We start from the raw sequence: 16,788 nt of genomic DNA, 5'->3' as shown, positions 1-16,788 counted from the left end.
ACCATCCGTGTTTCAACAGCACCCCCCCCCCACCAGCTGATTCTGATGCAAGTTGAAATTCGGTCTACACCAGATCATCAATAAAGCTGTCCTCACAAAAAGAGAAATATACTGTACTTACACACAGTAGGTTCTCAAATGGTTGATGAGTTAATAAAATGGACCATAAAAGATTAAAGACTGATCTGAAGAGGAAAGCTTCACTGCCAACTGTGGACTCCTTGCTCAAGCCGCAAGGGTATGAAGCCACATTTTCCTCTTCACTAGCACTAAGCATTGTTGAAGACACCCACCACACTGCAATTCCTTATCCAGTAAATGAAACCATCCTAGGAGGTGTGGGGTGCAGGGAGAGCTCCTCCCAATAACACTAAAAAAGTCTTCCCAGTGATACGATATGTGGCATTTGCTTTAAAATAACTCTGGGGAATGGGGGCAGAGAGGTACAGATAAAGCAACATGACCCGGGGGCTGATAACTGTTGAACCTGAATATTCACTACAGTAGTCTCTCTACTTGTGTACATGTTTGTAAGTTTCCATTAGAAAGTTTTATAAAACTAGAAAAAAAATTTAAAAATTTCAAAAACAGTAGCATTTTAAGAATTAATATATACTAGAATATTTCTTAGTCATTGAAATGAAAGTGGATTTTAATTATTGCAGTCATGTGAATGGAAAAATTTAAAAATGAGCCAGAGAAGACCATATCGGCAATATTCAATTGTCATAAAAAAAGACAGGCTAAAGAAGTGAGTAGACAGATTATCAGTGAAGAAAGCAGATCAGAAAAAAGGATTTGCTTCCTTCCCTAGAAGTCGAAAGAAAAGAAATTGTACACTTTAACTTCAAATAAGATCAGAAAATTAGAAACACGGATCAAGCTTTGAAGAAACTGTGACTAATTTCACTAAATGTGAGCAAGGTGTCACAACAAATACGTTATATAGAACTACACATGGCAGAGTTAGAGTTAAAAGAATCAACTAGATACAGAGAGACAGCAAGAAGAGGGGAAAAATTAATTTGTGAATCCCTGGTGCTCAAATAGGAAGAACGGAAATAGCTAGCCAGGATTAAAATGTAGATGCAAATGCAAAATAAAGAAAAGAATCCATTAAAGGAAAAACAAAACAGGACTAATTCATCTGCACTGAACAAACTAATAGAGGGAAAGAAAAGAGAATCATAAAATATTCAGGAAGTATTAAAGAAGTAACGATTCATCTCTTAAAAGGAAAAAGCAAAGCAAACATTCCATCTGATACTCTTCAATATCACTGAGTGCCTCTCAACCATAACATAAGATGGCATGTTTGCTGACCTGTGCCTTTTTCTTTATCACTAGTCATTGACGCCTTTTTTACAGGGAAAGCAGAGGATCAATATGTAAATTGATCCACAATAGTACTTATATCAAGTTTTGTAGTATTAAACTATATTACATACTGCAAAGCTTAAATTTTGAAATAATTCAGTGATCCATCAATTTACTAGAATAATAATTACATACCTCCAATTTTATTTACTGAAAGATCCAACTTCTGTAGGTGAACATATCCACAGAGAATGCTAACGTCAATTAAATCACAACCCTGAGAAAATAAAAGATAAAAGACTTTAATGTTGTTTTAACAGGTTAGTACTAGCCTTCTCGCAATATCTGGAAATAATAGTTGACAAAAGAAATCCAGAATTTCTTTCAAAAGTATGGTAGAAGTGAGAGAACAAAATCTGAAGCCTACTACTAATAGGATCTCAAAACAGACTACACACACCATCAAAAAACGCATTCCTCTGAAGAAAATAATAGCTTAGAAAATTAGTGTTGTTAGCAAGAACAAACACAACATGAAAAGGCAGTGTCGTGGAGACCTTTAGAGCAGAGTTTTATGTTTAAAAAAAAAAAAACCACACATAATAGCAATAAAGCCAAAGCCTTTGTCCAGTAGAAGAAAAGGAAAAGCAAATGCCTAGAATTTAAATGAAATGTTAAAGAGAGCTCACACCTAATCAGAAGAACATTAATAACAATACCACCTACATTTTCACAGGGTTCATTTTCAAAGCTCTCACACGATAATCTCATCTGATCAAACAAACCTGAGATCCCTAGGGCAGATTATTCCCAATTTAGAGACGAGGAATAGGAATATGAGATACAAAGAGGTATGTAAATAGCCTAAAATCACATAGCAAATCAGTGATAGAGAAGTAGATCCAAGTCTCCTGAATCCTTGTCTGACACTCTTTCTATGAAATCTTGTGTAGGGGGTCAGAATTTGCCACCCCAAAATGTGTCTCTTTGGCTTGATTATTTTTAAGGACAAAAGACTCTGAAAGAAACTTTGATCTTTCCCCTAACTGCTTGGAAGAATTTAAGATAGAAGGCCTGTCCCAGGACAGGCCATCACCATAGATAACTCTGGGTATGGATAGACTGGGAGGATCCTGGCTAAGCCCATTTTTACCAAAGTTCTCTCTCAAGTCACATTGTCTACAGATGGCCCAGCAAACATTTGTTTACCAAACATTTGCTTTTCCATCTCCATGTGAATTGCCTTCCTCCCCTTTGAAGTCCCAAACCAATACCCCCAACTTCCTCCTTTGTCCTTAGCTGAAAATGGTATCTAAGGTGGTGGCTTCTGCCATTCTGGTGAGTTATTCAGTTTTCCTGGGTCTCTCCCATGTATACATGTTATTAAACTTTATTTGATTTTCTCCTGTTATCCTGTCTCATGTCAATTTAATTCTTAGACCAGCCAGAAGGACCTAGAGGGTAGAGGAATAGTTCTTCCTCCCCTACACTTGCTTCTAGTGAACTTCAAGAGGGGCTGGAGGGGAATTTGTCCCTTGGAACAGACTCATATCACTGGTTTATGTTGTTATGTCAGAATCAGAAAAAGCCAACTAATGAAATGTCACTATAAGCAAGTTCTCAAATACAATAATGACAAGAATGTTTAATGAAGGCCACTAGAACAGAAACAAATAAATATTTACTGAAAATCTACTACACACAAGGCCTTGTGCTTAGCATGATGAGAAATACAATGATGGAACAGAGCTATATAGTGCCCTTAAGAAATATAACTTTGAGAGGAGAAAAGCTGGGTACACACGTAATAAGAGAAAGTAAAAAATAACACGTAACATAAATAAGATATAAGGGGGAAAAAATCACGAAACCAGGCAACCATGAGAAAGTGTATTCAGTAAGACACGTTATTAAGGCAATGTAATTCAACATGTAATATCTCAAAGGTAAGGAGGTCAGTGCCTGCATGTGTCTGCAAAGTAAGTTAAGCTTCAATCCATCCAGCTGAAATCAGATTTAAAGGATTGCTTTTTTCCTATAGATCAATTTAAGGCATAGCTCTATGTATATAAGTAGAATATTGATTGAAAGGGACTTGTGTGGGATGTAGTGGCTGCTGGAATTATCTACCATTCCAACGCCTAACAGTGCAATGCACACAGGGTGCTGCTCCCTGTATGTTATTGCCTGACTGGCTGAGTCATTCATAAAACGTTATAAAGTGAAAATAGTACAAGATTAGAGCCTTAATATACTGTCCCCAAAGGAGACACCACGGAACTAGCATGAGTGAAAAGAGCTTAACATTTCTTGGATAGTTGACTAGTTCAAATCCAAGACAAAATAGCCTTGCTATGAATTATATACACTTTGCCAAATTATAGTGCTATAGCAAAATTTCAGTGTGCTTTTTTTCACCTACGTGTCTGCATTTACCAGTAGATCTCCAAGGAATATTTAATGCTTTACAATATAAGGAAGCAAAAAGAGTTAAATTAGTTTTCTAGGACTAAAGAGAAACAAAAGAAGGAAAAAAGCTAAAATACTCAGAGTACTCTGCTCTTATAGCTTCTTTTATGATAAAATTAGAGCCAAGATTTTGTGCTAGTATCAAAATCTTGAAAATTGATAAATAACAATGTATTTTTTTCTTTAATAATAGGTATCTTTTGGAAAGTAAGCTATAGCTCAAAGCTACTTATTTCTTGACATGCTTAGAGGGGGAAAAGTCAATACCAGAATACTTTGTTCCCTTGGATTCAGATATAAATTTAAGTCCTGGCACTGATCAGAGAGAAAAATTCTTAAAGAGTTTTTGATTGGTTTTACAGCATCAAATTCAACCTTCTGGAAAGAAGGCATTGATTACTATAATATAGACTACTTAAGATGAAAGAAATAGACTGTGAAGGGAATGGAAACAAAGGAATTTGGAAGGCTGATTGCCGGATTGGTCAGGCTCTTTGATGTCTAACATTTACACAAATAACTCTTATTGCCAGTCTCCAGCAAATGCAAGACTCTGAAATTTGGGACCACCACAAAAGCTATGAGTACCAGAGAAAATGGATATGGTCCAACCAGTGTCAAGATATAGCCAGCCAATGGCAATCTTGTCATACTCACTGATAAAGTTAGACTGAGGTAGACTTGCTCAGTCCCAGGGCCTGAGCGACCCAGTTGGTGAAGTGCCTCAGCCACGACCTCCTCTCTCAGGACTCCGTCAAATTCCTCCTGCAAAAAATCCAGAGACGTGGACAAAGAAAGGACTTCTATTGGAAAAGAAACAATCTACCTTGTCATATCCAGCTTTTATTTACTATGTTACATATCCAGGAGCTGAGCCCTCCCAAATTTATCAGCCCCAAAGAAAATTCTGTGTTGAGAACACATACATATTATGAATAATTAAATAAATACCTATCAAATCAATGTTTTTATTACCACTGAATTTTTAGGTAGTCACTTGCATCAGGTATTCAAAGTGGAATGAACACAATAGCAGTAGAAGCATCAGCATTAGTAATTATAGCTATACTGATCGAGTGCTTCTCTGTTCCAGGCACTGTGCTAAGAGCTCTCAATGGATAAACTCATTTAATCCTCTTGACAACCCTGAGGTAGGTACTCTTAGCTCCATTTTGCAGATGAAGAAACTAAGGCTTACAGAGGTTAACTTGCCTGAAACCACATAATTAGTATGTGACAGAGCCAGAATACAAACCCAAATCTGTCTGACTCCAGGGCAATTCTAACCATTACACTTGACTGCTTGTCCACACCCCAAATATCATTACATCGAATTAAGGCAATTACTTCTCTAGATCTGGTATCCTTGCTGGAGAAAACAGGTCCCCAGTTCACTTCCTATTGGCTAATTTTGCTGGATTAATACAATTTGTAAGATTTATTAAAAGGGTAACAATCATTTCCATAAGGAGGTTAGCCCTTGGTCTGTAGACATCCACGGACCAGTGGTGGCCTGATATGCCCTTTCCCCAACATTGACAGACAGAAGAGATAACAGGTGGGTCAGTGCTATGTTTGTGCTGTCTTCAACTCCATAATGACCAACACATTAACAATGACATCAGCACAAGGACACAAAATACAGTAATCACACCAGTCACACCAATATAGCTAACCATGACTAGCATTTGGACTATGATGGCAAAATACCCTTTTCCAGGTCTTCTATATTAATTCACAGACCAACAGTGCTGCTCAGACTGCTAGTACTGAGGACATAAGTATGTAGGCTGGTGCTATTGTACAGAGTTTCTTTCCCCCAAATTTCCCCTACCCGAGGGAAGCAAATTATTGCCCACAAGGAGATAGCACTCAGGGTTTGTGGCTGGGCAGGCCTGGGTAGAACCCAGGATCTGCCATTTTGGATGCATGACTTTGGGGAGGTAAAGTTTTCTCTGAGCCTCATATTCTTCATCTATAAATAGGAAATGTTATTCCTTTCTTTTAACGTTTTGAGGAGAATGAAAAAAAAAAAGTGTATGTAAAGCTCTTAGCACAATGCCTGGAACACAGCAAGTGTTCCCAATAAATGACAGTTGTTACTACTAATTGATGAAGTCAGAAATCCCATATCTTAATGTTTCATTCATCCATACCAACCAACTTGTTCACAAGATGGGGGAAAGATATTTACTTTTATAAATAAAGTTCCAATTTCTTATATAAGACCTGGGAAAGAATAGAGGTGGGGGAGCATTATCTTCCCTCCAAAACTTTCCCTCTAAACCTCTGTAGTTTACCTGACCCATCCCCTCCATTTCCTAGAAATGAGAAGGTATTGCATCTCTTACTTATAGTAGGTGGATGTCTATTTTTCAATATAGCCATTGATATGGACACAGGTCACACTGTCAGCATTTTCCCAGATCCCCACTGCAAGACCTCCCATCACATCTCCTTTGAGGTTCTTGCCATTTGTCAGTATCATGCCTTTCCCTTCTGGTCTTTGGTCACTTTCAGACGTTTACAAGCCCTATCCCTATCTTGGGTGGCTTCAGAATCCCTAAAGATGGCCATTCAATACCTCTTCTACTCCAAGCACATGCACATACACACATTTCTTTACCTTCCCAACTCCAGACACCTTACAAATGGTCTCCGCCCAACTTCAGCCACTCACTCCCTTGGCCATGCCCTGGACCTACTCATCATGCTAAACTGCTCCACCCTAGAAACCTCAGACCCTCGTATTCCACTTTCCGATTCCACAACTGCCTATCCTTCAACCTTTCCAACACCTATTGAACTTGTTCTTTAACAAAACAACAAAATCTCCAGTCTGTTCATCCTTCCCTTTCTCAGAGTCTATCTGTCCCCTCCTAACTATATTTCCTTCTGTACTGGGTATCCCATGGACAATTTCAGTGTCTCTCTGCCCTCAAGTCTCTGATTTCTTGTCCTCTGATTGCAACTACTGCATACATACCCAAACCTGCATCAAGTTCACAATCAACTACCGCGTTAACGCAGGGACTGTGTCATGCTCATCATTCATTTGGGATAAAAATCTTTAGAGCATGCCAAGCACATGCCAGCCACTATGCTACACTCAGTGGATAGAATTATGAATAAGACATGGTGCCTATCCTTAAGGGATTTACAGTTCAATCTGGGAGACAGACAAGTACACAAGCAATTTCAGGAGTTTGATAAATATTACAGTAGAGGTAAGCAGGGTACTTTGACTGCAAGCAGTGCGCCCATTTTACTTTGGTTCTAGTGGCAATAGGAGTTTAGAGGGGGGAAAGAGTGATTAAATTGAGACCCAAAGTTGTGAGTTATTCTGGCAAAGGGGAAGAAAGGGCAGAAAAGAGGGCCAAGAAGGGTCTTGCAGGCAAAAGAGGCAACATGTACAAAATCCCAAAGGCAAAGATGACCATGGCCCATTGGGGGAACTACAAAGAGTTCAAAATAGCTGAACATAAAGTGGGAAGGGGGGAATACAGCACCTAGTGCATGGCAGGCGCTCCAATATGAGTTAAAGGACTTAATGAACCTACTCCTCGCCCTGAGCTGCTGAGTGGGCTGGGAAGGGCCCCACACCCATGCATGCTGGTGCCACTCTAAAGGTAACTCTTAGCTCCACCTTGATGCTATGAGATAGTCTCCCATTGTTCGTCAGCTGCCTTTCAACTCCCCACCTTGGCTAGTCAGGTCTTCATCCCTCCCCTCAAGCTGTCCCGTGCCTCCACTCCTTGGTCCTCGCTCTCAACTGATGCCCTTCCCTTCTACTTCTGAGGCAAAGTAGAAATGATCAGACATTAACTCTCTCAATGTTCTGCGCCAGTCCTAACGCTTCTCACTCAAGTCTCAGAGGGAGCCTCTCCTTCTCCACACTCAGGGCCCCATTCCCTCTGTTTCCTCAGGGACCTTGCTCAGGGACTATCAGTTTTGCCCTCTTTTGCCTGTGATTTCAACCAGTCATTCTCCAACCTGTCACTTCTCCAACTATACAAGTATGTGAGTCTCTTCTGTCCTAAAAAGGCTCTCTCAGTCCTGCATGTTCCTGCAGCTATAGCTATAGTTTCCCTTAAAAACCAAGCTCCTCCAGAGTTGCTTTTTTATCTGTTAGTTCCTCTCCTCACCTTCATTCACTCTTCAACTCACTTCAGTTAGGCTTCTGCCTTTGCCACATCACAAAAACCACACGGGCAAGGTCTGCCATGAACTTCAAATAGGCAAAGCTAATGAGCATTTTTAGGCCCCCTCCCACCCAACCTGCTGGCAGCACAGCCCATTCCCATGTTCTCGAGACTCTTTCTTGCCTTGGTTTCCTTATCATATGGCTCTTGTTTCTTCTTTTTTTTCTCTTACCAGTCCTTTGCAGTTTCCCTCCCTGATTCCTCCTCATCTGCCAGCCACTTAAATACCTGTATCCCCAGGCTTCTTTCCTTGGCCCTCCTCTTCTCCTCTCTTCTCTTCCTGGATGATCTCATGGACTCCAGTGCTGATGATTCCCAGGTCTTCTAGTCTGAGATTCCCTCCCCTGACTTCCAGAGTCCTGTGATTGATATATCTTGTTTCCTATTGTAGTTAATGGCCTTAATATCCTCCCAGACCATACCATAGACCTAACAGTCATCCCGGACTTCTAATAATCAATTAGTAACTGTCCCATCTTAAATATTTGAAATATATCTTCATCTTTAGCTTCCTTTCCACTCCCACCACCTTAATCCAGACTCTTGTCTCTCCCCCATAGGTGTTGCTAGAGGCTTCTCACTGATCTCCTTACTTCCAGTCTTATCATCTCAGCCACCAGAGCAGTTCCTCACTGCTTAGAGACTCAAATCCACAGTCCATACAACAGCACAGCGCCCTTCACAATCTGGCCCCCACCTCAGTTGCTCTCACCTATAACTCACTCATCAGCAGGAAAAGCTGCCATCTGCCTGCCCACACACCACCTGTCCACTCAGACAAGGTTGTACTTCCCTTGAAGTCTTCCATGATCTCTGCCACATGCTGAATAGCTACGATTTACTCACATTCTTATCTCACCTTGAGAGCAGGGGCCATGTATGTCCTTAATCATGTTCTCTTCTTCTTCTATCACTACTGTTGCTATTAAGTATTACACCTATAATTTTTTGAGAGCCTACTCTGTATCAGACACTATATTAAGAACTTTAACATAGAGTTTGTCAATAAATTCAATCTTCATAACTATCCAAAGAGTAGGCATTATTACCCACATTAAGTTCCTGGCAAAAAGTGGTTTCATGCATCAGACACACATCATGGGCCCAGACACTTCTACTGCCCTATGTAGTCAAAGAGTGCTACCTTCATAGCAACCATTCCATGAATGTTTGTTCAATGAAGGCTAAATTAATTAAATCACTTAATGAACTGTAGTTAGCAGATAAAAGCATGTAAATTATTTGTATTGGTAACAGTATAAATAATATATTATGCTAAGTATTTTACATATAGGATCTCATTTAATTCTCACAACTCTCCCATGAGACAGGTATTATTATAATTACCATATTACAGATGAAACAGAGAGAGGTGAAGTAAGTTGCTCAAAACCTCACAACTAACAAAAGGCTTTACAAAAATCTTTGATTCCAAAGGCAGTATTCTGAAAAGCTGGTCTGGACTACCTCCCTTAAGTTCATAAGGGCTTTTGAAGTCTGAGGCTAATTGCATGATAAGGCCCTCAATAATCATTGTGACCATGATAGCATTGTAAATCTTCACCAGGCTAGGATACGGAAAATAAATCACTGAACATCAGAGTCCAAATGTTTCCTTTTAAAACTTTTCAGTCTATTCAGCATATTAAAAGTAATTGAGAAACTGTAAAAAGCTAAAATAGAATGTGAAAACACAAAATAAATATTAATATTTAGAACGTAAATGGAAGAAATAATAAACTTTTTCCACACGCTGCCTACAAGCCAAAAAGAATAACTAGTTCAAGTCAACCGCCTCAACAGTTTGTTAATGGCGTACTGAAGACAGATTAACAACGGTACTAATGAATCCCGCAGCCGAAGAGCACGCGTTAATTAGAATAATAAAGTAAACTGTTGATTCATTTGTGAATTCCTCTGGGGTGGAAGCTGGTGGAAACCACACAAACATCTCAAAGCTCTAAAAACACTGCTACAGTTTTGCAACAGTCACTATTAAGAGTAGCAAAGCAAAACAACAGAAGATGAACAAAAATAAGTAATACTTTTCTGTGGTTCACTTTAAGCAAAACTAATGTAACTAGCCCATGTAGAAGGAGGTAGAAGAAGAGGAAAGACAAAATGGGGGATGAGGGTGGAAAAAATGGGCCAAATATTGAAAGTGAGCAAAAGAACATTATGAAAGAAGGAAACCCAAGTATGGGAAGAGTATAAGTGGTTAATGGCAGAATCAGAGTAACAGAAAACATTGCAAGTTACAGAGGGGAGAATAAGAAGAAATAGGACAAATGAAGAAAGGACTTTGTGAAAGACAGCAGGCATCACAAAGAGAAACATGTTCGGGCTCAAGGAGGAAATATGACTACAAAAGGTGCAAAGATGCAAAGAGGGGAAGCCAGAAGAATGTTACAGAATGGGGATATTGGAAACATTCGATTTCTCTGTATTATATCTACTTCTGAAAAAAATTTGAAGCAATTTATACTATGAAGGAAAAGGGAGAGAAAAACCTAATCTAAAGAAAAACTGTTGAGGGCCGGCCCGGTGGCTTAGTGGTTAAGTGCACGCTCTCCGCTGCTGGCGGCCCAGGTTCAGATCCCCAGCGTGCACCGACGCAAGGCTTCTCCGGCCATGCTGAGGCCGCGTCCCACATACAGCAACTAGAAGGATGTGCAGCTATGACACACAACTATCTACTGGGGCTTTGGGGAAGAAAAAAAGGAGGAGGATTGGCAATAGATGTTAGCTCAGAGCCGGTCTTCCTCAGCAAAAAGAGGACGATTAGCACGGATGTTAGCTCAGGGCTGATCTCCCTCACAAAAAAAAAAAAAAAAAAAAACTATTGAAATTAAGAAAAATATTGATTCTGAGTTTCCTGGCAGCCAAGACAAAGGAAAAACCTAATAGTTTATTGAAAGGAAGCAAATCAATTTATGTTTTTGAAAGAAAGCAAACAATATATTAAAAGCCAAGAGAAGGAGGTGATGTGATGAGAAGTGGAAAGAGACAAGAAGACAGGCAACCGGCTAAGGAAGGAGCAGGAAGACGATAAGTGTACGAAACAAGTGGGATTGGGTGGTGGTTAGAAAAGGTATTGTAGAAAAGGGGTAATTTGTATTAATATGAAAGGCAAAGCCCCAACCTAGGCAATACACATGGAAATGTTGGGAACATTCCCCACATGCTAAAATACTCCCACAGTGAGCTGGCTGTTTGAACACTCTATGGCTCCTTCCTGGGGGGTCTATGTTGCTTGTATAATGCGTCATATGCCCCTGACAGAAGTAATATACTAAACTTTTAAGTCAGTCTTTGAGGAAGAATTTTTTATTTCTTCGACTAGATTATTTCTTCCATTAGATTATTTCAAGTGAGTAATTTTTTTTCCTGGTGGAAGAAGGATGAAGGGACTAGAAGTGGGGGAGTGTGTAGGGGATGCCAAAGACAAACTCTGCCTATTGACAATATATGCACTACTGTGAAGGTATAATTTTGCAAAAGTTACCGTAACTCCCATATAAATAGATAGATACTTTTTCATAACGACGCTGTGTTGACTCTAAAGAAACCAAATGTGCTCATGAAAAATAATGGAGATACTTGGAGATATTTCAGGCAAGGGGTAAGGAAACGGGGTAACAGAAATGGGAAGAAGAGAGGGGGAGCCTCAGAGCGGTCAGGAAGAGGCGCTCCTGGAGGCGAGATCCCGAGGAACGCGGTGAGCCGCGGGCTGCTACGGGGTGCGTCTGGGAGCTGCCGCTGAAAGAGCAGGGCCCGACGGCTGGAGAAGGGAGCGAGGCGGTGAGCGGTGGTGGGGAAGGCACACCTGCAAATTCAGCATTTCTGATTCTGAGGACTCCTCGGACTCCACTTCTCTCTCGCCTTCGCCCTCGCCTTCGTCCTCGTCCTCCTCTCCGTCCGCGTCCGACTCCTGGTAGCGGCGAACGAGCTGCCGAAGCAGGTAGGAGGAGGCTTTGCGGATAGTACCTTTCGGTCTCTGCCCCATGGGGATAAAAGACCAGCAAGACTGACGGTCTTTTTCTGAGCGCAACAGTATCGACTGGGCTTCAGTTCGTGAACCACCTAAGCCTCCCTGGAGAGAGGAAGGCATCAGCCACTGGGGATCTCTCCCGGAGGTCGCCATCTTGTTTACCGGGGTTGCCTAGGAGACTGACGCCGGGGGGGGGGGGGAGGCGCCGCAAGGGATTCTGGGGGCTGTAGTCTCCGCCCCTCCGCGCTCCGTCCCTCCCTTTCTGTCTGTGTAGCTGCAGGCGCGCGCCTTTCCCTTTCGTTTTGTGTACCTCTTCTGTTATTTTTGTTTCTTTAGTCCGTTCAATCGCTGGCTTTGTTTCTTTTTGCTTGTCCTTCTCGTTTTCATCTCTTTTCTCTGGACGCCTTTTCTTTGTCTTCAACTGTTTTCTCCCGACTTCGAGGCCCCTCTTAGAGATTTGTCATCCCACCCTAAGATCACCTGTGAGCCTCCGATCCTGCTTCATTCACAGAGGCTCTTTCTCTGTGAGCCTCCGATCCTGCTTCATTCACAGAGACTTTCTGCAAAGTCTACTTTGGAAGTGTTAGATGTCTCTAATGCTGTCTGTCCGGAAAGTAAGAACACTGAAACATTGCTCCGTGCAGAGCGCAGTCTTAGGAGATGAGGGTGTGCATAAATGAAACGGAAGGCATGGCTCCTGTCCTCATGATTTAATTGCGAATAATAAAGTGAAACTACCAGACGATGACTGAGAGCTGATTTGCAATTAATTTACATTCCCCAACCCCCCACACCCACCCCCAACCCCCGCCATGATAAGCCATGTCCTTTGGGAGAAAAACTGGCAGTGTTTTAACAGTCCAAACAGGGAGAGAAAAAAACGACTGTCAAATTGACACTGTATCTGAAAGCCTCTGAAAAGCTATTAGCATCCCATAAATAATTGTATTAGTCAAGTGACCTGCATTGGTAATTATTTTTGTCTTGTTACATAGGTTCTCTTTGCAGTTTTATAAAATACTCTTGCAAGATTACAAAGCATGATTTTATGGTAGTGTGAATTTATGTGACCCAGATCCCATAGCCTTGAGCGCCACAAAGTAGACATTCTATAGAAAAGCAGAATGAAAATTATAGTAACTATTATTGCCATAGTGATGACAATAGAGATCCATGCAGGGAAGTCACCCTCGTCCTCCTGGCCTTACAGGGCCTTTTCTCCATGCTTCAGTGATAGCAGTTGCAAAGACAAAATGATCCTGTCAGTGGCTGTCAGGGGAGAAGGAGAAAAAGTCCTTATGGACACCATCCATTGACTATTATCTTTCTCAGTGCTTGAGGGACCGTTAAAGCTGACATAAAGCTTTTGGAATTATCTTCCTTCATTATCTTGCTAGTCATAAATGTAAAGGCCACAATGAAAGTATCTCTTTGCTAGGTTCATCTTGCTGCTTGCTTATTTCTTTTTCCAGTGGGTAGAGACTCCTCCAAGGGATTTTTCCTCACCCTCACCCCCATAGGACCTGGCTGTAGCTAACTGACATAGGGAAGAAGAGGGCAGAAAATATAAACATGGAAGCCTAGTGTGTTTTTGTTTTTTTTCAATAACTTAATCAGCATTTCTAGCAAAGCAAGCTCTGCCAACGTCAAACTATTGAGGAAAGTGTCTTAAGGCAGAGTTAGAATCTGTTAAAGAATAATTTTCAAAAAGTTAAAAATGTGATTCTCTTACAAAAATAGAATGAAACACATGTGAAAGATTTTATTCAACTCATTAGTTAATGAGGGAACCACTAAGATGATAACAGGGTATTCATAGTCCATAAAGAAAGCCATTCTGAAATAAGTTCACTAAGATAAAGATAAAACTGGTTAAAGCCTTACAGTAGCTCTTGGGGTTATATATTTCCAAGTGTTTCACCTCTTTTCATCTTCACATCTACCCTCTGTCTATCCCCATTCGACAGATGAGGTAACTGAAGCCCAGAGAGGTTAAATAACTTGCCCAGAGTCAAGTGGTGGAGCTAAAACCCAAACCCAGCACGGGACGCCCAACTCCACCGTCCACTTTAACCTACCGCTTTTACAGGTGGAAAATGTGAGGGAAGTTAAAGCTACAAAAGGTCTCAGAAGAAAAAAACATGTATCTGTTAAATTCTTAAGTATAAGTAAAAGATCGTTTTATGCTATGACCCTTTCATATAGAATCATAGCATTTGGAACTAGAAAGAACTTAAAAGCCCATCTTACCCCAACTCTTCGTTTTACGGAAGAAGAAATTGATGGCCCTCCAGAGACCATGACTGGCCCCAAATCACCTGACTTTTTAGGAGCCGAGCAGGAATTAGAGTCTAGACCTCTTGTTGCTCAACATTTGCTCTCGCTAGTTCACCAAAATGCTCCCCAGGCTGGAATTGTATGACTAGAATCCCTACTTTGGGATTCTGGGCATCAAAATAGAAGGGATTGTCTCCATAAAAGTTATTTTACCAAGTAGAGAAGACAGAATCAGGTAGAAGGAGAGGAGGTGAGGGGAGGGAATATTTTGTCTAAATTCTTCTCATTAGCATAAAACATCAATAATCGCTTCCATTTTATTCATTGCGTACTGTAAACCAGGCCTGTGCTAAGGGTGCTAAGTATACATATCTCAGTTAATTATTCCAACTGCTCTCTGAAATAGGAATTGATATCCCCATTTTACAAAGAAGAATGATGCTCAAAAATGTTAAGCAAGTTGGCCCGGTCACACAATTTGTGTCCAAACCAAAATTCCAACTCAAGTCTTCCTGGATCTGAAGCCCCTGATCTTAACCATTAATACTCTGCTTTCTCCAGAAGTATGAATTAGTTTCTCAGGAAATAATTGTGAGGCACACAGAGCCTGGCCCTGGTGAGATACTGAAAACAGTAGTGTGTGTGTATCTGCTGGGAGCCAGGTAGGAAGACCCCAGGTTTCTGGGGCCAGGGCAGTGGACTAGGATGGGCAAAGTCAGTGGAATATGATAATCCAGTAGAGCAGGGTCTTCTGTGATAGCCCTGCATCCTTACCACCTTGAGTGAGAAGAAGGAGAAAGTGGAAGAGGGTCTCCATGACACTCAAGAGTGCCTCTCTTGAGAGGACATCCAGGATAGGCTGTTGGAAGGGGAGAATCAAAAGAGTAAAGAACTCAAGTTTGCAGGAGGGTGGAACTACCAACTTCGGCTACGTGGTAGCTTTGCCTCAGTAGTATTATTTACCCTTACCCCTAACTTTTCTGTGTGGAACAGAGGTCTCCCCCAACCTGGAGCCAGCACCCTGATGTAAGATCTTACCTCACTGAGAATGGAAAGAAAAGGCAGGATGAACCCTCTCTTTCCTGTATTTGAGAAGAGTATCTTCCCAGGAGCATAGACCTCGGGCAAAGCAAAGAATGTGCACCCCCATCTCCTATGTCATGTACCTACCCCTTCTCCCCAATTTTGTGTAAGGAAAAACAGGTTGAACAGGGCTTCTCAGGCATGTTAAGATGGCAGCACTTTGAACTCATGGAGTTTTTTATGGAACACTTAAATTTTTACAGAATATCGTGAAATGGGGAGAGCAGATAGGCCGTAGAAAGCACCACTGATATAATAACAACAATGAAAACACAACCACAACTAACATTTACAGGTAATTACTATGTGCCAGGCACCCTTATAAGTGCTTTACGTACATTAACCCATTTTACCCCTATAAGGACCCTACAAGGTAGAGGTTAATATTATTATCCCCATATTACAGATGAGGAAAGATAGGCATTGAGAGGTTATATAACCCATTCAACCCACTTTGTCACACAATGGCAAAGCTAGAACTCAAATGGAGAGAGTCTGGTTGCCCAGCCCACTTCCTTAATCACAACACTGCACTTCCATTCAACCACTTTAATAAAACTTTATGGGGGATGTTATGGATTGAATTTTTGTGTCCTCCCAAAATTCATACGCTGAAATCTAATCCCCAATGTGATGGTATGAGGAGGTGGGGCCTCTGGGAGGTGATTAGGTCATGAGGGTGGAGCCCTCAGGAATGGGATTAGAAGAAGCCAGAGAGGGCCAGCCCTGTGGCTTAGTGGTTAAGTGCACCAGCTCTGCTGCTGGCGGCTGGGGTTCAGATCCCGGGCGTGCACCGACGCACCACTTCTCCGGCCATGCTGAGGCCGCATCCCACATGCAGCAACTAGAAGGATGTGCAGCTATGACATACAACTATCTACTCGGGCTTTGGGGGAAAAATCAATCAATCAATAAAAATTATTTAAAAAAAAAAAAGAAAGAAGAAGCCAGAGAGCTAGCTCACTCTTTCTGCCACGTGAGGATACAAGGAGAAGGTGGCAGCCTACAACCTGCAAGACGGTCTTCACCAGAACCTGAAGCTGGCACCCTGACCTTGGACTTCCAGCCTCCAGAACTGTGAGAAGTAAATTTTTGTTGTCTGTATACCACCCTGTCTATGGTACTCTGTTATGGCAGCCCAAACTAAGACAGGGGAGAACCTTAAATGTGAGATAACTCAATGCATTAACATCATATCTTTTTATGTTTTGTTATCCCTTTCTATGAAAAAGGGATGATTCTTCATAAGGAAGGAAGTTTATTATCTGATAACAGCCTGTAGACATTAAGCAAGTAATTATACAAATAATCATTTAATTTCAATTGCCATAAGGGCTAAGGAGGGACAATATGGGAGCCATGAGAATATCACCTGGTCCTTAACCCAGTTTGGTGTGAAAGTGTCCTTCAAAATATCAGACAGACACTTTGAGCCTCATGAGGAACTTC

The 16,788-nt window shown here is 41.3% G+C and overlaps 1 protein-coding gene across 7 annotated transcripts in view; it reads right to left on the bottom strand.

Moving 5' to 3' along the window:
- LRGUK (leucine rich repeats and guanylate kinase domain containing) overlaps positions 1 to 12,132 on the bottom strand; it is a 109,808-nt gene extending 97,676 nt beyond the window's left edge. For 6 of the 7 annotated variants that reach the window (XR_009216762.1, XM_058530264.1, XM_058530270.1 and 3 more), the window contains exons 1-3: positions 11,815 to 12,116; positions 4,444 to 4,551; positions 1,513 to 1,594 (exon numbers count right to left, since the gene is read on the bottom strand). Coding sequence is in view for 6 of the 7 variants with exons in the window: in XM_058530264.1 (XP_058386247.1) it covers positions 1,513 to 1,594; positions 4,444 to 4,551; positions 11,815 to 12,099 (475 nt within the window). In the remaining variant the exon portion in view is untranslated. Of the gene's footprint in view, positions 1 to 1,512; positions 1,595 to 4,443; positions 4,552 to 11,814 lie in introns of all 7 variants that reach the window. The other variant, XM_058530256.1, reaches the window with a different exon arrangement.
- Between the last annotated feature and the right edge of the window lie 4,656 nt (positions 12,133 to 16,788).

The sequence above is a fragment of the Diceros bicornis genome, chromosome 3, assembly GCF_020826845.1.
Source record: "Diceros bicornis minor isolate mBicDic1 chromosome 3, mDicBic1.mat.cur, whole genome shotgun sequence".
Classification (NCBI taxonomy): domain Eukaryota; kingdom Metazoa; phylum Chordata; class Mammalia; order Perissodactyla; family Rhinocerotidae; genus Diceros; species Diceros bicornis.
Note: the sequence above shows the minus strand (reverse complement) of the source record. Positions and strands in the feature narration are given on the sequence as shown.